This window comes from Rattus rattus, chromosome 8 (genome assembly GCF_011064425.1).
Source record: "Rattus rattus isolate New Zealand chromosome 8, Rrattus_CSIRO_v1, whole genome shotgun sequence".
Taxonomy (NCBI): domain Eukaryota; kingdom Metazoa; phylum Chordata; class Mammalia; order Rodentia; family Muridae; genus Rattus; species Rattus rattus.
Window position 1 is genome coordinate 70,804,581 of NC_046161.1, and position 22,315 is coordinate 70,826,895.

At 42.3% G+C, this 22,315-nt stretch overlaps 1 protein-coding gene across 1 annotated transcript in view; it reads right to left on the reverse strand.

Annotated features, from left to right (window-relative positions):
- The window catches only part of Fam83b (family with sequence similarity 83 member B), a 51,691-nt gene extending 51,014 nt beyond the window's left edge, over positions 1 to 677 (reverse strand). The window contains exon 1 of the mRNA XM_032910485.1: positions 183 to 677. Within this exon, the coding sequence (XP_032766376.1) occupies positions 183 to 626 (444 nt within the window). The 5' untranslated portion in view covers positions 627 to 677. The remainder of the gene's footprint in view (positions 1 to 182) is intronic.
- Positions 678 to 22,315: the final 21,638 nt, after the last annotated feature.

Below are 22,315 nucleotides of genomic sequence, written 5' to 3' on the forward strand. Positions count from 1 at the left end.
GCACAAATCTTAAAAGAGTTGAAAAGTGTGAGCTTCCTATATATGTCTGTAAATACATTTTCTCAAAATAATAGGCATGATCCACACCCTGAAAATCTTAACTTGGGAACTTTGTCCAGCATACACCACACTGCACTGCCCCACATTTCATATTTTTCATTTCGATATTGATACGCTGTTACCTTTCTTGCGTCTTTGATCATCTTCCGAACAGTTTCCTTTATTGTAAGTAGATGTGCCCGGGGTGGATGAAAGAGGAGGTCTATATGGGTGCTCCCTAAGAGTCCGGGCATCACACACGGCCATCCCAAATCAAGATTTGGAGCCTCCACGTCCGACTGCATGGGCCAGTAAGTCCCTGAAGACGAGCCATCGTCACAGGAACTATCAGAGCCAGGTTCTGTATTTTGTGCAATCTTCTGGACATTTTTCAAAATATAATTAATTTCTTCCTCAGCCAGAAAGTCTGAGACTCGCTCCTTGACAAGGAACTCTTGGTAGGCTTCTAGCCCACGTTCAATTAGAGTATCAACCGCCACACGGTACCACTCCTTGTAGTGCGGCTCGACATAGTTGTCAGACCTGCACTCATCATTTAGTGAGGAAAGCATTGATGAAGTCTCCATGCTTGCTGGTGTTGGGGGCGCTTTCAAATGTTCATCTGTGCAGAGGCAAGCGGTACCTGAGTGTGGAATAAGAAAATGAAGGTCAGTTAGAATTCTGCGTGCAGATACCTAGGATACATACCACGTATCACCTTGACAGCATTTGCATTTGCTACCCTTTAAGTGCCTATGGAGGCAAGCTGACGCAAATCATATCCAAGATGCCATTAATAGAGCCGGAACTCAATACCCATCACAGTCAGTTAAATGAGGACTCCATGTGACATAATGGCCTCGTCTTCTCCAGTGATACAGGACATCTACTCAACTTAAATCTGAGGACAGAGTGTGCTTGATGAGGCACGAACTCCTACAAGCCAGTTCTATTTTTGACATTAAAATACTACTCTAGTAGGATTAAGGCCTGGCTACCCATAAATACAAATACGCTAATATGCTGGGTAAAATATAAAAGGCAAAAAGCGTGTCTTCGGGGAATTTACTATTTACTATTTAGTGGAAGTGGGTAGAAAGATAGTCATTACTCTAAACAGAGCCATAAGCCGTGTATTACAAAGCGACAAATGAGTAAGTATTCACACTCATTAATTAATCACGCCATATTCACTGGTTTAAGAATAAAACCAAGTAGGGATCTGTGCACAATAAATGGGCTTCAGCAGCCCTGAGTTGGAGGCCTTCATCTGTCATCCTGCTGCAGAAGATACTTTTATTCCAGACAAGGTGAAGGAACACACCAGAAATGAAGAGGGTACTCAGGATTCAGGAAGGAAAACTCTGGTATGCGGGAAAACTGGTTTCTTTTGGGAGGAAGGGACTGAGCTGAGCAGATAAGATTGAGCCTGGTGTGGAGATCAGGAGACTTCTGCAATTCAGCCAAAAGAAGGTTAAAAATAGTCCTGCTGTAGCTGGAGGTGTCACACCTGAATCCTGGTCCCCTGCTTCACTGAAAGAGACGGGGCTTCATATCAGCCAGAGTGGGGGCCTCTAGGTAATTTGAAGTCCTGACACCCATCCTGAAGCTCACAACACAGCTGCATCCTGGGTTACGAGAACTACAAAGCTGATTTGTCAGCGGTTCTGACCTACTTTAACATTCTGCACCTAACTGATCTTTTTCAGTCTTCCTCCCACTCCAATTCAAATTCGATCTGTGACAGGGCAAGCCTGGAAACCATTACCATTCCTCACAACACTCATGAGACATTCACCCTGCCACACACACAGAGACCTTGTGAGGGGAGAGACAATAGAGTCTGCTGATGAGCAGAGATCAGAAGATTCATCATCTATTGAGGCTTTCACTGTGAGGAGAGGGAGGGAGGGAGAGAGGCAGGCAGAGAGACACACAGACAGAGACTCAGAGAGAGACATAGACAGAGAGAGACAAAGAGACAGAGAGTGAGAAAAAGAGAGACAGAGACAGGCAGACAGAGAGACAGAGACAGAGAGAGACAAAGAAAGACAGACAGAGACAGAGAGACAAAGAGATGGAGAGAAGCTTCCCTTTGTCAATTTACTAGACTGATCCTGTCCCCAAACCTAGGTTCGGAATTCTTCAGAGAAACTAGCTTGAAAGTGTACAGGTTAATCACATCACGGAGTAAACAATAACAACAAAACGTATTACCGTGCTCATGTAGGTCTATATTTCTAGAACTCAAGAGGAGAAGGCAGGCAGATCATGAATCTAAAGTCAAATGAGGCGGCACGGTGAGAACTTGTCTCAAAGAAGCAGCTGCTGGGAGCAGCTCAGGGGTTTGTGCAAAGCCCTGGGTACAACTGTCAGCCTTCAGCTTCAGGGCAGAGTTAAGGGATAGAAACAAGACATTCCTCTTTCTGCTTCCTGGAGACCCTTTGGCTTGAGTAAGGCCTTAACTCAAGGCTAGCGCACAGGAACTATCCCTAGGTCCTTGCTTTGTGATGCAGCCAGCAACTGAGCTCTATAGAAGACAGTCTCCTGCATCAGATGCTATTATGATGGATCACTGTGCAGATACTCCTTCTATTTGGGTATAACTAAGAGCCATCTCAGCCCAACTATCAGAATGAGGGTTATACATGGAGATAGAAAGTGTGTTTCTTTTACAACTTAATTAACATTGGCTCGATCTACTGCTATGGTCCAGGAACACATTGCAAATGTTAATACATTTCTCAATTATGGTAAGTATCTGCTTTTATTTTTCGGATCATATTTCATTCAGGTTCACCATTTAACAGAGACTTGCACCAGGGAACAATATAGAAAAGAGTTTTTTTTTTTTTTTTTTAATTAAACCACTTGCAGGAAGGGAGTCTCCCTCTATGCATCCTACAATTGACACCCACCATAAGGAGCTACAGGGTACAGAATGCAAGGCTGTGGTTTGAATATGCCCCCCCTCCAAGTTTCAAGTGTTGAAGGGCTAATCCCTAAGGTTCGTGAGGACCTTTAAGAGATGGGCCTGTCAGCGGTGATTAGGTCCCAGGAACACTCTCAAGTGTAGACTTTGTTACATCAGGTCTGTGGTGGTGCATATCTTTTATCCCAGTAGAGGTGATGGAACCTCTTGAGTTTGAGGTCATTATCTGGTCTACAGAGTGAATTCCAGCAGGACCAGAGCTACAGAGAGGCCCTGTCCCCAAAACAAAAACAAACAAAGAAAGAAAGAACAAACTTTCTGTGGAGACTGAGCCAATGCTAAGGGATGTAGGGAGGGAGATAAAGTTAGTTCCTACTTAACTAAATTCTTCACCGTGAGAATGGGTTGCTGTAAGGCAGGCCACCCTTCACAGCTGCTCCTTCTACACCCTCCCCCTTCCATAGGTTCCCTCCCTCAGAGCTGACAAGGCTTGAGGCCCTAATGGGCAACCAAGCTCTCTGTCCTTCAGAAATGTGAGGGAAATACATGTCTTTACGAATTACTCTAGTTCAGATATTTTGTGAGAGCAACGAAAAGATGAACAAGACACCCTGCTAACTCCTAAGATTTTTCAATATTCAACAACATTCTTTTTGGTAAATGACACTTAAAGAAATAAAGTTTGTTTTCACATGACACAATAAATGAATGTTTAAACTATGGTTTCCTAAGGCTTGTTGAGTTTCAGTCTTCATTGGATAACCCCTCCATGCAGAAAGAAGTGCCTGGTGGTGGAATGAGAAGTCTTAGTTATCACTTAATTGTAAAAAGTGGTAGGTAACGACTTCCTAATTAAAAAAAAAAAATCTAGATTTGAGAGTACCTTTTTCTTAACTCTTAAAGTTTAACTTTTGAATCTCTATAATACTTGATGATAGGTGACTGTTACCCATTTGGAGGCTAAACTGTATAAAGTTCTTTAAAAGCATCATTTGTTTCTGGTTTTTATTATGCACATGAAAATTTTACAATTGTGCAAAATTAATTGCTGGACTGACTATGTGTGCACCGAGAGGTCTTATAGGTTAAAAGGACAGACAGTGATCACAAGAACAATATGATGCTACATGAAAGGCTAGTCATAAAGGAACAAAAGTGCCCTATAAACTGATCTGGAAAGTGAAATACGAGGGATTAATTTAATAGTCAATGTGAAATGCCATGTGAGAGGCCACTGTGGGAAAGTGCAAAGGCCACTTGTACTGAGTTTGGATATTACAAACAAAACTTAGGACAACAATATACTCTATACCCTTGTTTGGGAATAGCTACACTCGGATAGGCTCTAATGACACTGCTTTATTACAAGAAGTGTTTACAAGGGAAGGGAAAAGCCACAAGGTTTTAACAGAATAGCAAAGTAGTATCACTTCCCAAATGCATATTGAAACAAAAGAGTATCTATGCTTAGTTACAGATTTAGGATGCCTGTCTTTAGAGTTTCCCTGAACATTTAGAAAGGCTTATTAGAGAAACAAAATTAATTAGGTGTAGCTCTTTGCATAGACCTAAAGAGTGTTTTATTAATAATAATTAAAATGGCTATGAAGCATGAATTCTTTTCACATGGAAATAATGAGTTAAGAAAAAATAAGTCTCAGTGTGACATAAAATCTGAACTGACTTCTGGGATTCACTGCTAGAGAAATGATCCATTCTAGGAAACACAGCCTTAAAGCCCATGCATCAAAAAAAAAAAAAAAAAAAAACCAAAAAACAAAAAAAACAAAAACAACAAAAAACAACAACAACAAAAAAAAACAAATGAACAAAAAAACTCCTCTAACTATCAAATTTGAAATGTCATTTATGACAAGTACACAGAAATTTCAAATGTAAACTATAAAATAAGTCAGAGAGACAGACTTCACAGGTGGTTCTGGGAAACCCACTCTTCCGTCATCAGAGTTGTCTTCCTGCTGGGTCACATGGGTAGCAACACAGAGACTTACAGCTATGTACAGAGCACGAGAGACCTTGGAACAGCCAGTTCTAACGTGGATTTCTCCATCCAATCCTTTCCTTCAGGGATCAGGGAACTTTGCCCAAGAGGAGGAAGGAAGATTTCAAGAGGCAGAGGGAATGGAAGGCACCAGACACAAGTGGGCGGACACACGTAGGAACGCACAGAGACTCTGACAGCAAACACAAGGTCCACACATGTTTAAGACAGACAGGGTCCCAGTGCTGAGAGCAGGAAGTGGCCATTATCGTCCATCCTTACCCAAGTTGCTATCTCCAACTGACCATTGCCTGGAAAAGGAAAACTTAGTTTTCTCCAATGGAATCTCACCACACTTAACCACGCTTAAGGGTATTCCCCACAACCAGTAGAAGGCCAACAGAAAACCCACTCAAAGGAATGCTGGTAGACATTTTGTCTCATGTTGCTTTGTTTTGGACTTCTTCTTATCTTACTGGTCTTTTGCTTGTATATTATGATTTCTGATTGTGTGTGTGCATTTCTTGTGGTTTTTTTTTTTTCATTATGTTCCCCCTTTTTTTCCCTAAAGAGAGAAAAGGAGGCAAGTTGAATAGCTGGTGAGGTGGGAGCATATGGTAGAATGGGGGAGAGAAAACCAGAATATACTATATGAAGATCAGAATATGTGGTATGAATTTTCAATAAAAATATACAGAATAACATGAATGTTGAAATCAGACTTGATCTTTCAAAGGTTCAAAGGCTTAATCCTTTTCTGTGGCTCCTGGAGCATTTTGATGAAGACTGCCATATTGGGTGAAAAGAAAGTAGGCATTCAAGTAGGCTGAGAAAACGGGGATAAGGAAAATGCAGATGTCTGCAGGAGCACGCTAGGAAGAATTCCTACAGAGACACATGGACAGAAAGGGAAGACGGCACTTGAGTGTGCACTTCTATAGTACAGCTCTGAGATGCTGTCCTACCCATGTAGATCTATAAACTGTAAAAATAAAACAGTTTAAAACCGCCACGGAAATGCACGGTTAGGAAGAATACAGTAAAGTATGGACTCAGATTTGGAAGGAAGGGCCTAGGAAAACACTGCATAGCTAAACGAGGAAGACGGTGGGAGACAGTGCAGAAAGAAGCATAGTGTGTTCCACCCGCTCTTCATCGCTCTCACGAAGGTGACCTCAAGTTAGGGGTTGTCCCTGAAATGGAAGGCCATGAACTCATGTGCGTTTTAATCTTGAATACACTGTCCCATCTCTTGTAGGTAAGGAGATTTGACAACTTTATCTCTATTTCTGCAAGGCGGTTTAAAAGTGTAGAAGTATCTATATGGACTAAAATGCTGGATAAAGTCATACATTCAAATTACTGACTGAATCTAACCATAATCCAGTCAATCCCAAAACAATTTAGCTTTATTTAGAATCATTTATGTTTAAGTTTATTTATAATCAATATATAAAGCTATTAATACAAGTACATCTATCAGTACTTATGCCTCTGGCAACTTAAGGCCAATGAACATATTCTAAGTATAATACTGAATAATATTTTCTTATAATTAGAGAAAGTTTATATTAATAGATATAACATGGTTCCTGGTATTATATGATTCTGTACAAATATTTTGCTTGAATGAAAAATCACATGGGACAATCTTTCTGTCAGGCTAACACCAGCAATATTATTTTATTCAATAAATAAACAGAAAATAAAAAGTAATATTATAACCCTTCTACCTTTAAATTTTTATTTATAAGGATTGTGTTTCCCTTCAAATTTGATTAGTAGAAATTTAGAATGATAAGATATTCAAGATGCTAAAATTAAATTACAAACATATTGTAATAAGTTGTCAAGTGTAAGTTAATATCTAGTCCTGATATCCAATGTCATTAGAATTTTAGAGAGGCTTCATTACACTTAGGATGGAATGGCTGGTACATTGGGCACCACTGCACGCAGACTCCACTCCACCATGGGTGCTGAATGCAGACATCCCCGTGAGCACGATTCCTTATCTCTTTAAGGTCATGGGAAGGTCAAACCAGAATATCTCAGATTCACTTTATTAACCTCAAAGCAAATTCCAGCTGCTCAATAACTAATTATTTTTTAATTCCTTTAACTTTTTAAATTAGAAGATGGGGTAGCAATATCACTTTCACATCAATATAATTTCAGGGTGTATTTATATTTGCTGTTATTCAATACGTTTGCCATGCCTGATCTAACATAGTGATTTCAGATATGGGGGGAGGACTGGGGGACATTCCAGTCAATATTGATAACATTAAAATATAAACATTATTTGGAAGGCCATACTGAGGAATTTCCACAAAATAATTCATAAGAATAGCAACAAGCTTCTTGTATAGGGAGCTTATGTCAGATGAGCAATTACACATGATTTCTCTACCTGATGCTTAGGATGAAAATAAGGTAAACCAAGCTTTTACCAAGTCCCAAACTATTCCTGAACTGCAACTGGCCAACTTTTGGTATTTCCCCCAGCTCCATGAATGGAACATAACCGTTCTGATGCCATTGTATGCTGTGCTATGCTGACGTGTCCCATTCTTGGTCTGGCCTTCGTAAGTGCTATGCTGACGTGTCCCATTCTTGGTCTGGCCTTCGTAAGTGAAGCAAATGTTTGGATCGATAAACACAAACAAAGTGATGGAACATTTGCAACTGAAAAGAAAAAAGTGCTGACATGGTTGAAATAATAAACATTAACAGTAACAAGTTGGGGTAGGGACCAAAGGCAAAAGCATAGATGAGACAGTGGGTAACACAGCTTAGGTCTGACTTCTGCTGAGACCTCAGTTTGGTGTTGTAAGGGCTTGAAGACTCAAAGTGCTCACCAGGAAAATAGGTAAATTTAACAGTTTAATGCTCCTCAGAGCGTTTCCATAAAGATTAAATGAGATACAATGCCCCACCTTTTTCCCTGCCATAAAATACTGCTTTGATGTAGGAAATAAATTTCATGTAATAAGAAAGCAAAATGTCGGGGATGGGGAGATAGTCCAGTTGGAGTTCAGTCTGGAAACCAATGCTTAAAAATGTTGGGCAAGATGACCTGTGTTTATGGTCTCAGCATCTGGGAGATGAAGACTAACAGGTCACTGGGATTCACTGAAAGCTATTCTAGCTCCTGTGGAGAGTTTTGGATGTGAGATCTTGTATAGTAATTAATAACAATAATAGTAATAATAATAATAATAGACTTTCTATGAAAATACACACATATACACATGCAAACACATATGGATGTGTATACACACGCATACGTGGAAGCAAAATCCCATAATAAATTTCATCGTTTTATTCAATAGTGAATAATTTTAAATAGAAAATAAATCTGTAAGAGGCACTTTCCACTTTTTTCTTAGCAAAGCCTTTCCTTTTCTATTTCCCTATACCTGCGAGGGGCCACTGACTCAGTGACTAGGTGAGAACTCAGGACTGTCCTGAGTAGAGTTCTCCTGGAGCCCAGCTTCGAGGTAGAACCTGGATCCTCCCCGTTCTCTGGGTGTGTTGTGCAGTGAAGCTGCTCCATGGGTATGTTATGTTATCCCTCCTCTAGCTGTTCCCTTCTCCACAGTCCATAATGTTCAGGATGCAGCACGCCTGTAATCTAGACCAACAGCCTTAAACCTGTGACCTCAGACGAGATTCCAGGTCATCTGCTTCTAAACCTTAGCCATTTTGCCAGGCGGGCATTACTTTCTCTAGCATTTTACAAATGCACAGAATATTTACAGCCAGAAGAATCCAAGTGATGGTTTTGTGGATTACCACTGCCTTGAATTTTATAAATATTGGATTTTTTATGATCCCTTCTATATATTTCCATATAAATTAGAGAATGAAATGTTAGTTGCTCATCTAATAAAATTTTTGTCTTTTAAATGAGTCAATTCAAGCCAAATTAAAGTATGGAGGAAGGTTTATTGGGGGCAGCTCTTGGAAGAGTTCACTGACCACACAGGAGGGCGTCAGTAAAGTCAATGAGCAGAGGGAAGCAGAGAAGGGGGAAGAAAGAGAAATCACAGAGAGAGAGAGAGACAGAGAGAGAGAGAGAGAGAGAGAGAGAGACAGACACACAGAGACACACAGAGAGAGACACAGAGAGAGACACACACAGAGGGAGAGAGAGGGGGAGACAGAGAGAGAGACAGAGATAGAGAGACAGAGACACACAGAGACACAGAGAGAGAGAGAGAGACACAGACAGACCAGAGACACAGACACACAGAGAGAGACAGAGACACACACACACACACCCCGATAAGAGAGAGAGAGAAACAGAGACAGAGACAGAGAATCAAAATGACCGAATTATATTGTGAAGAGTCACTGGGTGAGAGGAAGCACAGCTTCTGGGCAGGAAGTTCCGTGTAGAGCCAGCTACTTCCGGTCCAGAAAGGTACTGAGGGATGCTGGGAAAACCTGGAAGATTCTTTGGTAGGTTAAATATGCACTTAAGCCACTTGTCCTGCGTCAGAAACCCAACACATTGCATGAGCCGCTCTGGCGTCCGCATAAACTGAAGGTCATCAAGGACAAGGGAAGTGGATCAAAGGAGAGGAAGTCTGTAGTAATACACAGAATGGGCTTTAGGTCTGGGTGGAACACATTGTCTAAGCAGATGATAGCCTTCGTTTCTACACTCTAGGTCCGCAGTTCATCTTGAATTAACGTCTGTGCGTAGTGTAAGAGTGCATTTGTTTCTCATATGCTTATTCATTTGTCTCGAGACTACTCACTGAAAAGACATGTTTCCCATTATATTTGTCAAGGCACAGAATGCTTATTTGTCAATTGAAAAATCCCATACTGCATAAAAGATCATTTATTTCTGAGTTTGCGTGTTTGCTTTTTCTCTTTCGTGGATCTCTTCATGGATCTATATGTCAGTTTCAGAGTTCTGGGATGCTGTAGCTTAAAGTCAAATTATGTAAATGCTTACTGTTTTCCCCCCTCCTTCCAAACTGCTTAGTATGGTCTGGTCTTTTAGATTTTAATAAGAGTTTTTAAATCAACTTAAGAAATTTGACACCGGATTATCACAATGATGCAATTTAGGAACAGCCAAAGGGCAGAGATACTCAGAGAGGTGAACAGGAAAAGAGGGGAAGAGGAACTCCTTGGCCCAGGGGGCCTGTCTGTGCTTAGCAAGTCAACACCTCCCAACCAGGAAGAAGCTTCACTTCCGGTTTGGTTGTGTTTTATGGATATTAACTAAATATCACAGCATCCAAATGAAAAATAACAACAAAAAAAGCATAGAAGCCAAAAGCTACAAACACTCCTTTTAATAACATTAGTGCCGTGGCAAGCACTTCTGAATGTTATGAAGAGTATGAAAAAGAGTAAAATTATAATCGAAGAAAAGTTTAAAAAAACAAAAAACAAACAAACAGAAACAAAAACAACAACAAATGAATGATTCCCAAAATGGAAGTAAATTTTCATTTTGATTTGGTCTTTGAGGACCAATCTCATGTGAAAGGGGTTGGATAAGATAGAGGGTCCTGAGCCAGAGGGTGAGCCCTGGGACAAAGCTTATTCTTGCCAGAGAATGTGGCAGGCTGTGAAGGGAGAAAGATTTGGGACCACCCAGAAAAAGGCACATACCTTAAGGCATTTGAGAAGACGGTGGGGAGTGTCTCCCACTGTGCGGAAGTGTGTAAGGAATAGCCTATAGGGGGGAACACGTGTACGCACGTACGCACGTACACAGGAAGGACTCCTTAGGTGTGTTCACCAGACAGTCCAAACATGAGCTGAAGCCCTTTGACATCTGAGGCCTCTAAATTCCTGGGTGCCTGACATTCTCCAAGAATCAGGGGTCTACTTTAAAAATTCAGATGGACTGTTCTCCCAGTAGGAGCAGAGATCCCAGAAACAACAATGAGGCCCAGCTGCTGGAGATGGTGAGATAAAACGACCTGGCCTGTGGGAGTTAGCATTTCTTTCCAGAAGTACCTTTGTCCTGGGAGCCTGCCTCAGACTGACAGACATTCCTGGCAAGGTGCCTGCTGATAGCTGTAAGGCAGAGGAGATGTGCTGTTTAGCCTTAGCTAAACCTGACATCACCTACCCCAGCCCCCGCCTCCCACCCTCAGTGATCTAGGAACCGCTGGTGAGCAGCTGGCTACCTCCTCCATTCTAATTACAGACTTGTAGCAGCACACCCAGCTCACAGAGGTGCTTTTCTGTGAATGGTTCTTCTACAGAAGATCTTAATTTGTGAAACCTCTTTCTGAATGTATACTATTTTGCCATGGAGAAAAAAAATAAATTCTAAAAGAGGTGCATCGGAAGTTATTCTCAGCTTTAGTGACCTGGTTGATCCATGCACTGAACTGATGGCAACTCATGATTCAGAACTCTACACATCAAACTGTTTAGTATTGGTATTAGGTCTTCTGTGAAGGTTTGAGTCAGTCCTTCTTAGAAGGGAGAACAAAATACTCACAGGAGGAAATACGGGGACAAAGAATGGATCAGGGACTGAAGGAAAGGCTATCCAGAGACTGCCCCACCTGGGGATCCGTCCCATATGCAGCCACCAAACCCAGTCACTATTGCTGATGCCAAGAAGTGCTTGCTGACAGGAGCCTTATATGGATGACTCCTGAGAGGCTCTGCCAGGGCCTTATGGATACAGATGAGGATGCTTGCAGCTAACCATTAGACTGAGCATGGGGACCGCAATGGATGAGTTAGAGAAAGGACTGAAGGAGCTGAAGGGGTTTGCAACCCCATAGGAAGAAAAACAGCATCAACCAACCAGACCCCACAGAGCTCCCAGGGACTAAACCACCAACCAAAGAGTACACATGGAGGGACCCATGGCTCCAGCCACACATGTAGCAGAGGATGGCCTTATCTGGCATCAGTGGGAGGAGAGGCCCTTGGTCCTGTGATGGCTTGATGCCCCAGTGTAGGGGAATGCCAGGGCGTTGAAGTGGGTGGGTAGGAGTGGGAGCATCTTCATAGAAGCAGGGGGAGGGGGCAGGGAGTATGAGAAAGGGGGAGGGGGATAACATTTGAAATGTAAATACACAAAATATCCAATAAAAAAGGGAAAAAAAACTGTTTAGTAATCCTTACAGCGGTGCAAACAGTACAGAGTATTCAGAAGGAAAAGCTAATGGGATATGTGAACCCCAAAAGAATAAAAGGAAAAAAGGAAGAGAAGGCAGGAACCAGGGAGGGAGGGAGGGAAGGTGGGAGGGGAAGAAGGAACAGAACAGAAACTCCCTCACAGAGTTGTCACAGTGCTCCCGGCCCAGGTCACAGGTCAGCAATAGACCAACTGTTCTCTTCACTGTGCTTTGTGAGGGTGACGATTGTCCATCTAGCAAAATTCTTAATGCTCACTACTAACTGTTAAATACTTGGGTAATGACATAATAACGATAACAGTGATAATAATAACAACCATAGCATAATATACTACCTTAGTAGCTATGGTATGACGCATTAGAAAATACTGCAGCCTAATTAAAAATCAAATTCTTGATGCAGAACTTGCTCAGATTCAAGCACACCACTGTTTCTATTATGCGGAGGTGTTGTGGTAACACAAAGCACATGACTTCCAAAAGAACAGGGAAAACATCCTGAGCACTCCGGGTCTCAAAGAGCAGGGATTAGCTTCAGCGGAACCTTCTGGAAGCAATACAGATATCACTTATCTTTGGGGGATTCTCCTGAAACCCTGTGTTTCCATTTCTTATTTGCATTAGTCACTCCGCAAGCCGCTTTTGTACATTTAAGTTAATCATAACGAAGGTTCTGAACTGTGTTTTCAACACCAGTAGTGATGCCAATGAGATGGGAGCATGACTCGTTTTTCTTGTTTCCTGAATGGGTTTTGTGTCCATATAAACCTATCTCAGCGGGAAGACTGAGAATTAAAATTAATTACAGTTATGCTGTTTGGTGTATCGTTAAGATGAAACTGGAGGAAAGTGTAATGGAGTTTGGATTCCACTTTAGCCATAGGACACAGAGAAATTAAGAAGGAACAGAGCTGGAAACCTCCTACAGGCTAGCTTTCATGGCGCTAAAGATGCTGTGCCTAGTGTTTGGAGGGGGAGGGCAGGATTTGCATAGCTGTAGAATGTTACAATCAGGCAGAGCATGTCTGCTGGTGCAGCAGGGACAAGAGCACTTTAGAGATAACCGCTGCTTTGTGAGATAACCGCTGCTTTGTTGTTAAGTTGCCTTCTACGAGTCTGTGTTTACACTCACAGACCAGAAAATCCCTCATTCTGAAGGAGTCCTTTCTGCAGAGGATGGTCAATGCAGAAACCTGATTGATGTGCAAAGAAGAGACCTGGGGTCACTCAGTGGCTAGCCCATCTCTATCACTCCTCACCCCTCCCTCTCAGCCCACCCTGCACCACCCATGTACTAGGCCCAGTGAACACCACCCATCAGAGGCACAAAGACTTTAAGAGTCAGTGAATGGAGTAGAGTGATTTGAAAGCTACTGTGAAGACTGGCATGGTTTGTCAGCCGTGAACACATAGCAACTATGGGTATCTACACAGGATTGGGGGGCTCCACTCTTCCACTACTGAGAGACCAGTGGCCCACTAAGTCCCATTTCTTCCTCGGGATCATAAGACAATTGACAGTTGCTGGAGAAAGGAATGACACTGTCTATAACAGTGTAGTCCCAGGGATACTAGGTAGACAGGGGTTTGTTCAGAGGGAAAAGAGAATGCCAGAAGGCCACGGGTAGCGAACATAAGCAATCAAAATACACTGAAAGTGTCAGACAGAAAAAAGACTTTTGCAACTTGATGAAATAGCAAAGTGAAGTTATCAATTAATATCGATTAATCAGTCCTCCAGTTATGAACCCAGATTTGAGGGTTGAGAAGTCTCCCCCCCTCCTCCCCTCCCTCCTCCTCCCCCCCTCTCTCTTACACACACACACACACACACACACACACACACACACACACACACACACACACACCAGTGAAAACAGGCAAAAGAGAGAACAGGGTGATGAAGAAGGACATCTTTTCCTTGAAGATACTGTAGGCACGGGGAAATGACTTTTAAAAAGTGATAACCAAGAATGCCAAAGTTCTCCAAAAGCCGATGACTCATACCCTGACCCCTGATGCCAGGATCTGGGAAAGGTATAGAACTCTCTCACAGCTCATCCTCAGAGGGGCCTGTTTCTTAGTTGTCAGTATTGATGAGGAGCTTGGCTTACTTCTGCTGAACACTTTCCCAGACATCCAACAAATGTCTACTCCCTTCTACCCCCACCCCCCAACCATTGTTGGACTAGTTGTTCCACGAGCCTTGAATGTTTCCTGTTTATACTGCTTTCTTACCAATCTCCCAAGAGGGGTCTCCTAGACCACTGGTTTTAAAGAGGACCCATCCTCATCCCATGCCTACTTTTATCACCTCACTCACTTAGTAGCACTCGCTGTGTGGAATAGTTGTGGCATGCATTGGCTCGCCAGGACAGGAGCTGTCTAAGAGCCTCTGAGGGGTGTGTGCTACCTTACTGGTGAGCTGGCAAAGCTGTCTCAGATAAGGGCTGTTCTCTTACATAACAACTTACAATTCTATTCACTGCGCAATTATACAGGAGAAATGAGGAGTGTTCCTTGCATCTCCCATCTTGTTCTGCCTTGGCTCTCCTCCTCACTTTACCTCCACCCTCTACAAGTCTCCAGATGCCAGAGACTTCATCAAACTTACAACACATTTAGACAAAACACCACGGGCAAGAAGTGGCCTTAGCCGTCAAAATGTTTGACATGTGTCATGAGCACTGTTGTCCCACTTTTTGAATCTACTTAAGGAAACAAAAGGTCGTTCTGGGGACATGTTGGCATTTGTAGACAGATGATTTAAGGAGGCATAGCAAATATATTCCCTACCAAGACCCTTAAAATGGTGTTTCAAGTAATTTTAACAAAAGCTGTGCACCTCACCTCTGAAGAAACGAAAGTCTGCAAACGACATGTCAAAATGCACAGCCAAACGAAGCAACTGCAGGCTCTTTCTAAGGTCTTTATTTCATTATGTTATGTGTATGAGTGTTTTACATGCATGTATGTCTGTACAGCATGTGTGTCTGTTGCATGTAGAGTTCAGAAGAGGGTGCTGGATCTCCTGGAACTAGAGTTACAGACAATTGTGAGCTACTGTATGGATGCTAGAACCGGAACCCTGGAACTCTGGAAAAGCAGCCAGTGCTTTTTGTTGTTGAGTTATTTCTCTAGCCCACCCCCAGACTCTTAAAAAGAAGCTTGAAATAGGCAAACTTTAGTGGAAATTACGTCAATGAAGACAAATTTGTGCAATTAGAAAGCTGAGGAAAGTGTAAATGTTAATATCATATCTCCCATAGAAAGACTTTAACATGAGAGAACAATCATGCATGTAAAGGGTTATCACTCAGAGTCTACTCCTCCCTCAGTCACTGACCTCAGGGCCCTCTTTTAATCTGGCTCGCTGAGGCAGCTGTGCCTTAACTGAAGAAAAATAATTTCATGTATTTAATTTCTTTTATCCCGAGATACTTTCAATGAAAATCTGAAAAGTCACCTCTTCTACTTCAGACTTATTTTCTCAATAATCTTATTGGCTTCTTTCTTTTGCTTAGAGTCTACTTGTACACATAAGTGTTAGTTAACAAAGCATTATCTTGAAGTGTGCAGACTGTTGCTGAGTTTGGACGTCTAGGCCTATGGGTTCCAGAGGGCAGTGCCACCCTTGGACATAATGCTGAAACAAAGCTGGTGTTCATAGACTCTCGTCAGGATGTAAGCCATCCACAGTAGGAAATGCGTCTGCTTCACTTTCATCTGATCTTAGGGTCCAGGTCTGACTGACAGCGATGGAGGGGACAGCACGGCCAGGCCATCCAGTTCTCTAGTGCTGGCTCCTTGCTGTCTGCTTGACTAGGTGCCTACAGTTTCTATGCAAATATTTAAAGTCTTACTTTTATTGTTTACTCATTTGCACCTCAAAGTTATGACTTCGCAACAAGTTCATGTGTGTATGGCACGGACATACACCTAGTTAGGATGCCCAAAGGCTCCCGGTCATACATTTTGGAATCTCGTTTTTGTACCACTTGACCTTGGAAAGGTTTCACTCATTTCTTTTGCATTTCTAATTGCAGCTTTTTGACACACAACATTTAACATGCTCAATGTAGAGTGACTCTTCTCCGCAAAGAATGTGGTGTCAAGCTATGGGAAGATCTAATATTAACAGCAGAACTGAGTCCTGGTTTCTGATTTAAATCACGGTGACTGGCTCCTCAGAACTGGACCTCTGCTGTAAGAACAGAGCTCTCCACCAGCGCCCTTCTCATAACACTTCCGGACTGATGGACTGATGCTTCCTCCTTCTTTTTGTTCGACATAGAAATTGCACATATTCATTAAGACTTTGAGTTTCTTCATTGCTGTTTTACTACTGTGCTTTTCTTTTTTACAAAGAAGACTGAACAAGACACACAAATGAAGTGCCCTTACATCTCTGCCTACAGTTTGTCAGACTCTTATAATACATACACATTATTTTTCCTTTATCTTGAGAATTTCATAAATGTATGTAATGAAAGGCGATGTGATCTACTCCCCCCCATTTCCCACCTCCAACTCCCCCTCCAAATCATCTCCAACATGTCCCCTCTTGACCTCTGGCTTTCCTTTTCTTTTGATAATCCACTAAGTCCAATTAATGCTATCTACGAGTGCATGGGGGCAGGGCCATACATTAGAGCATGGGAAACCTACCAGCAGCCACACATTCCAGAAAGAATGGTTCTTCCTTCCCAGAAGGTATCAACAGCCATTAGTTCCTAAGTAAATGGCCTTTGAATAGCCTGGCATCTTGCACATAAACACTGACATGCAAAATACTTTATCATTCATATAATTCTAGACTGTCGTCCATCAAACGGCCAGTATTTCAACTCACTGCACACTGGACTGCGGGCCGGGCATGTTGTTTCTATGCTATCTTTTGCTTTCATTGTCTTACTTCCACAATTACCTGAGTATTATCATGCAAGGCCAACGTCTACATTGTCGGGAAATGGAAAAACCCAAAGTCTATATTTTAGTGATGTTCACCTCATCAGTTAAGTACAACTAAAGTAGAGAGAATTAACAGGCCACAGCAAAAGGAAAACATCCTAATTCTAAACCAAAGGCCATCATCATACCTTCAGTTGTGAGAGAAAGCAATCATTTTGAAGATGCAAAATGCTGGAAATATACCATTAGATTGTTTATTTAACATTCAGAGTGAGGTGTGAAAACATTTTCTATAATGGATTATAGGTACTGGGGACTAAAATGTCCATTATAAACCTCACTTGACTTTTGAACCTTGCTTGGCTTTTAACTTCTGTACAGTGTTACAGATTTCTGGAAACCTAGAGTTTATTAAAGTAAAAATTTCTGATAGAGATGGCAGACAGCCATCAAAAAGGAAATGCATAGATAAATAAATAGGTGCCCAGATGAAGCAAAGAGGAAAAAAATACCAGATAGGGTAGATGAAAAGAAATGAGAGAAACAGAAAAGAAAAAGTATAGAAGAGGAGAGAGAATACAAAGGGATAAAAGAAGCTAGAAAGACAAGAGGCAGTTTTCCAGCTCCTTTGTTTTTTTTTTTTTTTTTTTTTTTAACAGTAGAAGCAGAAAATGGCAAGGAAAGCGGGAAGGAGGTGGGGGGAGGGACTGAGCATACACCACAGGGAACACAGCCACTTAGCTATGCTACATATTTCTCTAGCCAACAAATCAAAAATTATATTTATTTGAGGAAAACACAGTTCTTTCAAAACATCAAGGAACAGCTGCTAAATGAGGCAGATTAGACAATTTGGAGTGACTAGGCAGAGCATTGTACTGTTAAAAATTAAAGTCATCATTACTTGTGTGAGCATATAATTGACAGCCCATATAAAAACCCCACGTGGAAAGATCCCATCACAACCACTGGGGAGGGGGAGGAGGCCACTCTTCGGTGGGGTGAGTATTCCCTTTCCTTCCCAAATGAGTGAGTTTTACACCATCACAGATGCATCCTGATGTTAATTAGAGTGAAACCCTTTTGAAATGGAAATATGGCGAGAAGAAATGGTGGGCTTCCCAGAGATATTCCACTGAGAGGGAAACCTCTTAGAGCGCTCACAGTGAGAACCAACCGGGATAAAGAAGTCATCACCTGGCACAAACATTTCACAACAGTGGGAAAACCTGAAAGTCAGTGGAATTAAGTACTCCATCCAAATTTTAAGTTAACTCAGATCTGCTCATGTTCAGTTTAACAAATGACTAAGGAATCCATACGCTATCCGAAAGGACCTGAAGCCGCCTTCTGTGTGTATTTAACATCGTTCTCAGGTCTATCAACTGGGAGCCTCCCGATGTCCAAGAATGGTGTCTTGTTTCCAGTTCTCTGGGGGAACAGAGCACGTTTGGAATAGAGTGATGGATATTTTAATGAATGGATAGTATGAAGAGCCCACATGTTACTCATTTGACATCATCATCACTATAAAGGGTTTGTATAAACCTCGGAAAATAGGTTCCTGCCAGGACAGGAGACTACACTTGACACTATGCCAGTATCCAAAAGAAGCTAATCATTGATTTCAATTTCACTTTCACCAGGGATGAGCAGTCTAAAAATTATAGGGTATACAGTTCAAACGATAAAGATCATGCGCCCCAGGGGACATCTTACCCTTCTTCTAAGGGCAATGAGACAATAATACAAAATAAAAGTCACACGATTATTAGATGACCCCAGAGGACTTTCTTCAAATCATCCACAATCATGTAATTAAAGAATTCCCCAGAATAGACATGTCCAGTGACTATCTCTTCTGTTAGTGTCTTTCCACCTGGTAATGTGAAGATTGTCCGGCGATTAGGGACAAGTCCCTGCCATTAAGCAAAACTGAGGTCCCAGGTTGGGATTCTCAGCAGCAAAGTAAAAGCCAGGTGTAGTGCTGTGCCTGAAATCCCCGTGTTGGGACTTTAGATCCTTGGAACTTACGAGTCGGGCAGCCTAGCACAATTTGTGAACCTCAGGTTAAGTGAGAAACCTTGTCTGAAAAAATAAATTGCAAAGTAAGAGGGAGATACCTAAAATTTACCTCCACATGAACATACACTGTCCTTCACTTGAATATATAACACACAAGGCAGAATGCAGCAGACACACACACACACACACACACACACACACACACACACACACACACACCACACGCACACCACACATACCTACACACCACATACACACCACACATACACACATACCTACACACCACATACACACCTACTACACACATACACATACACCACACACACATACACTGCACACATACACCACAACCACAGACACACATACCTACACACCACACATATACCACACACATACCTACACACCACACACATATCTACATACCACATACATACACATACCACACACACACCTACACCACACACACACACACACACACACACACACACACACACACAGAGCACATACAGATCATTTCACCCCATTCACATTCTACAGAATCACAGCCACTAAAAAAACCCTTTTCTTCCCCAAACCCCATTTTGTCTCCCTCTATATATTGGCCTTCCTGATTTCCTTATGCAATCCTTCACAACTCATCCCTCTGCTGCTACACATACACCCACCACTGGAGCCTCCCTCCATCTCACCAACTCCTGTCTCAGGTGACCACAGCAATCAGGCTGACTGTGACTGGCAGTACCTTCCTTCCTACAAACTGTGCCCCACTTGTGGGGGCTGGGACACTTCATTCAGAGACCATCTTCTCATAAAGAAGGGCATTCTCTCCATTCCCTATGAAACCCTGATACACTCTCAAAAACAAAAATGTTGACTTTGATTTTAATGTCACTTTAGTGATATTTGTACAAAACTTTATCCCTGGGATATTTAAGTCTTGTCTTCTGTTTAGAACTGTGGGCTGAAGAGAGAATATATTCTGACCTACAAATGATATAGTCACCAACAAAGCTCAAAAACACAACTCACAGGGGTTGGGGATTTAGCTCAGTGGTAGAGCGCTTGCCTAGCAAGCGCAAGGCCCTGGGTTTGGTCCCCAGCTCCAAGAAAGAAAAAAAAAAAGAAAGACACAACTCACACATTGACCTTACCTGAACAAAAGTACACTTCACATTTAACAATGACATTACAGTCAAGAGATATTATTTGTAGACATTAACATCTCATAAGCTACAAAAGGGGCAAACAAGCACACTCACCTAACTAGCTAGACAAGGATAGCTTGTCACTTTGCAAACAATTAGTCAAATGAAACTAAGTGGGTCCTTTCTGAAAGGCATTCTATAACTGGGTTTATGATCATTGGAGGCCTCTGCTTTACTGAGACCACAGGTTCACCACAGTATTCTGGAACAATGTAGAACAATGTTGTGTGTTATAAATTGTTGTGATTTAGTCTAATTGAACCCAGTGAGAGAGTCAGCTTGAGAAAATACTAATAAGGGCTAAGATATGCCTTTGCCAGCAAAAGCCTTGTGCAGCAAGTCTGACTACCCGGGTTAATTCAGGATTCCACATTGGGAGGGAACTACCTCCCCAAAGTTGTCCTTTTCTCTCGATATACTTTGTAACACACACACACACACACACACACACACACACACACACACACCCAAACCCAATAATATAAAATATCTTTAAAAAAGTATTCTCGAACAAGCGTGACTATAAACTGTAAGACATGTGACAACTGCAGAAAGAGGCAGGTAATTCATTAATAATTAATTACTATAATTAATTATAATATTTAAAATAATTATAATTCACAATTAATCGATATAATTAATAATTGTAATTAACAGTGTAATCATTATACATATGTACCTATATTATTTATTCCACCCCATGAATCTTGTCAGTTATGAAGTAAAGTCAAAATCATAATCGCAGAGACATCACTGAGTCAGCACCAGGGGTGTGGTCTGTCTCTGCATCTACGCAATCCCTTTCACCAACTATTCAACTGAGCTCCTTCCCACAGTAAATTCTGAGCAGCTGCAGTCTCCACCTGCCAGGCTTAAGAAGGAGATCCACCCATTCCCTCAGGCAGGCTCTGCAGGGTGCACCAAACACCCTTAGTAGAAGTACAACCCTCCTAATATCCTGCCTCTAAAGCAAAGGGGTGGAATTAGCCATCTGATGGTGTTGGAACTAAGTGTGACAGTTAAGTAGGAGAGTGACAGATCTCTGCTCCTTTGCAATCACCACTGGTTCTTTGGAAAACTCCAAACTGCTTTCTCTCCCAAGCTCCTCTCATCATCTGCCTCCTTTCCCTCTGGCTTGTCAGCGCTGATTCAGCATCAGTCAGATGTCCTTGGGCCCTTGGGCTTGTTGGGATGAGAAAGGGAAAGAAGGGCGGGACCTGCCAGTAACCTGGAATGCTTTTAGTAGGTTGAGTCTGAAAATGGGCTGTGAGAAATTATAATCTCGCTTCAACTGCTTGCAACCAGCATGTCTTGGTATGTATTTATTTAGTCTCCGCCTCTAGAGCAGAGAGACCTTGTAATCTGTAGCCTTATCACACTAACCATAGCCAACAGGTCACCAGCATTCCCACAACCTCCCGTCTGTCCTTAAAACGCACGATTGTCTTTTTACACACTCATGAATCTAGCAGCTAACACAAGCTCTCCTGTCCCTTACGCACAGGAAACCTATCAAACAGAACTGGCTTGAAGTCTCCAAGACCCCTTCCAGGAACCCCTTCATGCAGTCACACTCTGTGCTTAAGGTCACAATCTATAGGAGCGGTTTCCCAAGGGATCAGAATCATCTGGAGAGCTCAGTGAGGTCACAGACCCAAGGCACCCAAACTCTTCCAGCAGAGAGAAAGTGGATTATTAAAAAAAAACTCTTCCTCTTCAACTTCTGCTTGGCCTTTGAGCTCTCTGCAGCCTAGCTCTGGGCTTCCTGGTATCCCTGATCAACACTTCCAACCTCTCTCCTCACTCTCCCCAGACCCTCTTCCTTCTAGTCCTCTCCGAGGGTCCTTCTCGCCAGCAGGAAATTCCTCAAGCGATCCGGGGGGCGGCGCCTGTCCTCTAGACCGCACCTCCAAAGTCAGAGACATCACTTTCAAAACTTTGTAACTCCCTCTCCCCAAGTCCTAAGAGCCCTGGAGCGCAGCCCCACGCTCTGCAGGCCGCGTCCGGTCCCCGCGCTCCACTCACCCGCAGCTACTGCGTCCGCTGCCGCCGCCGCCGCTGCGAA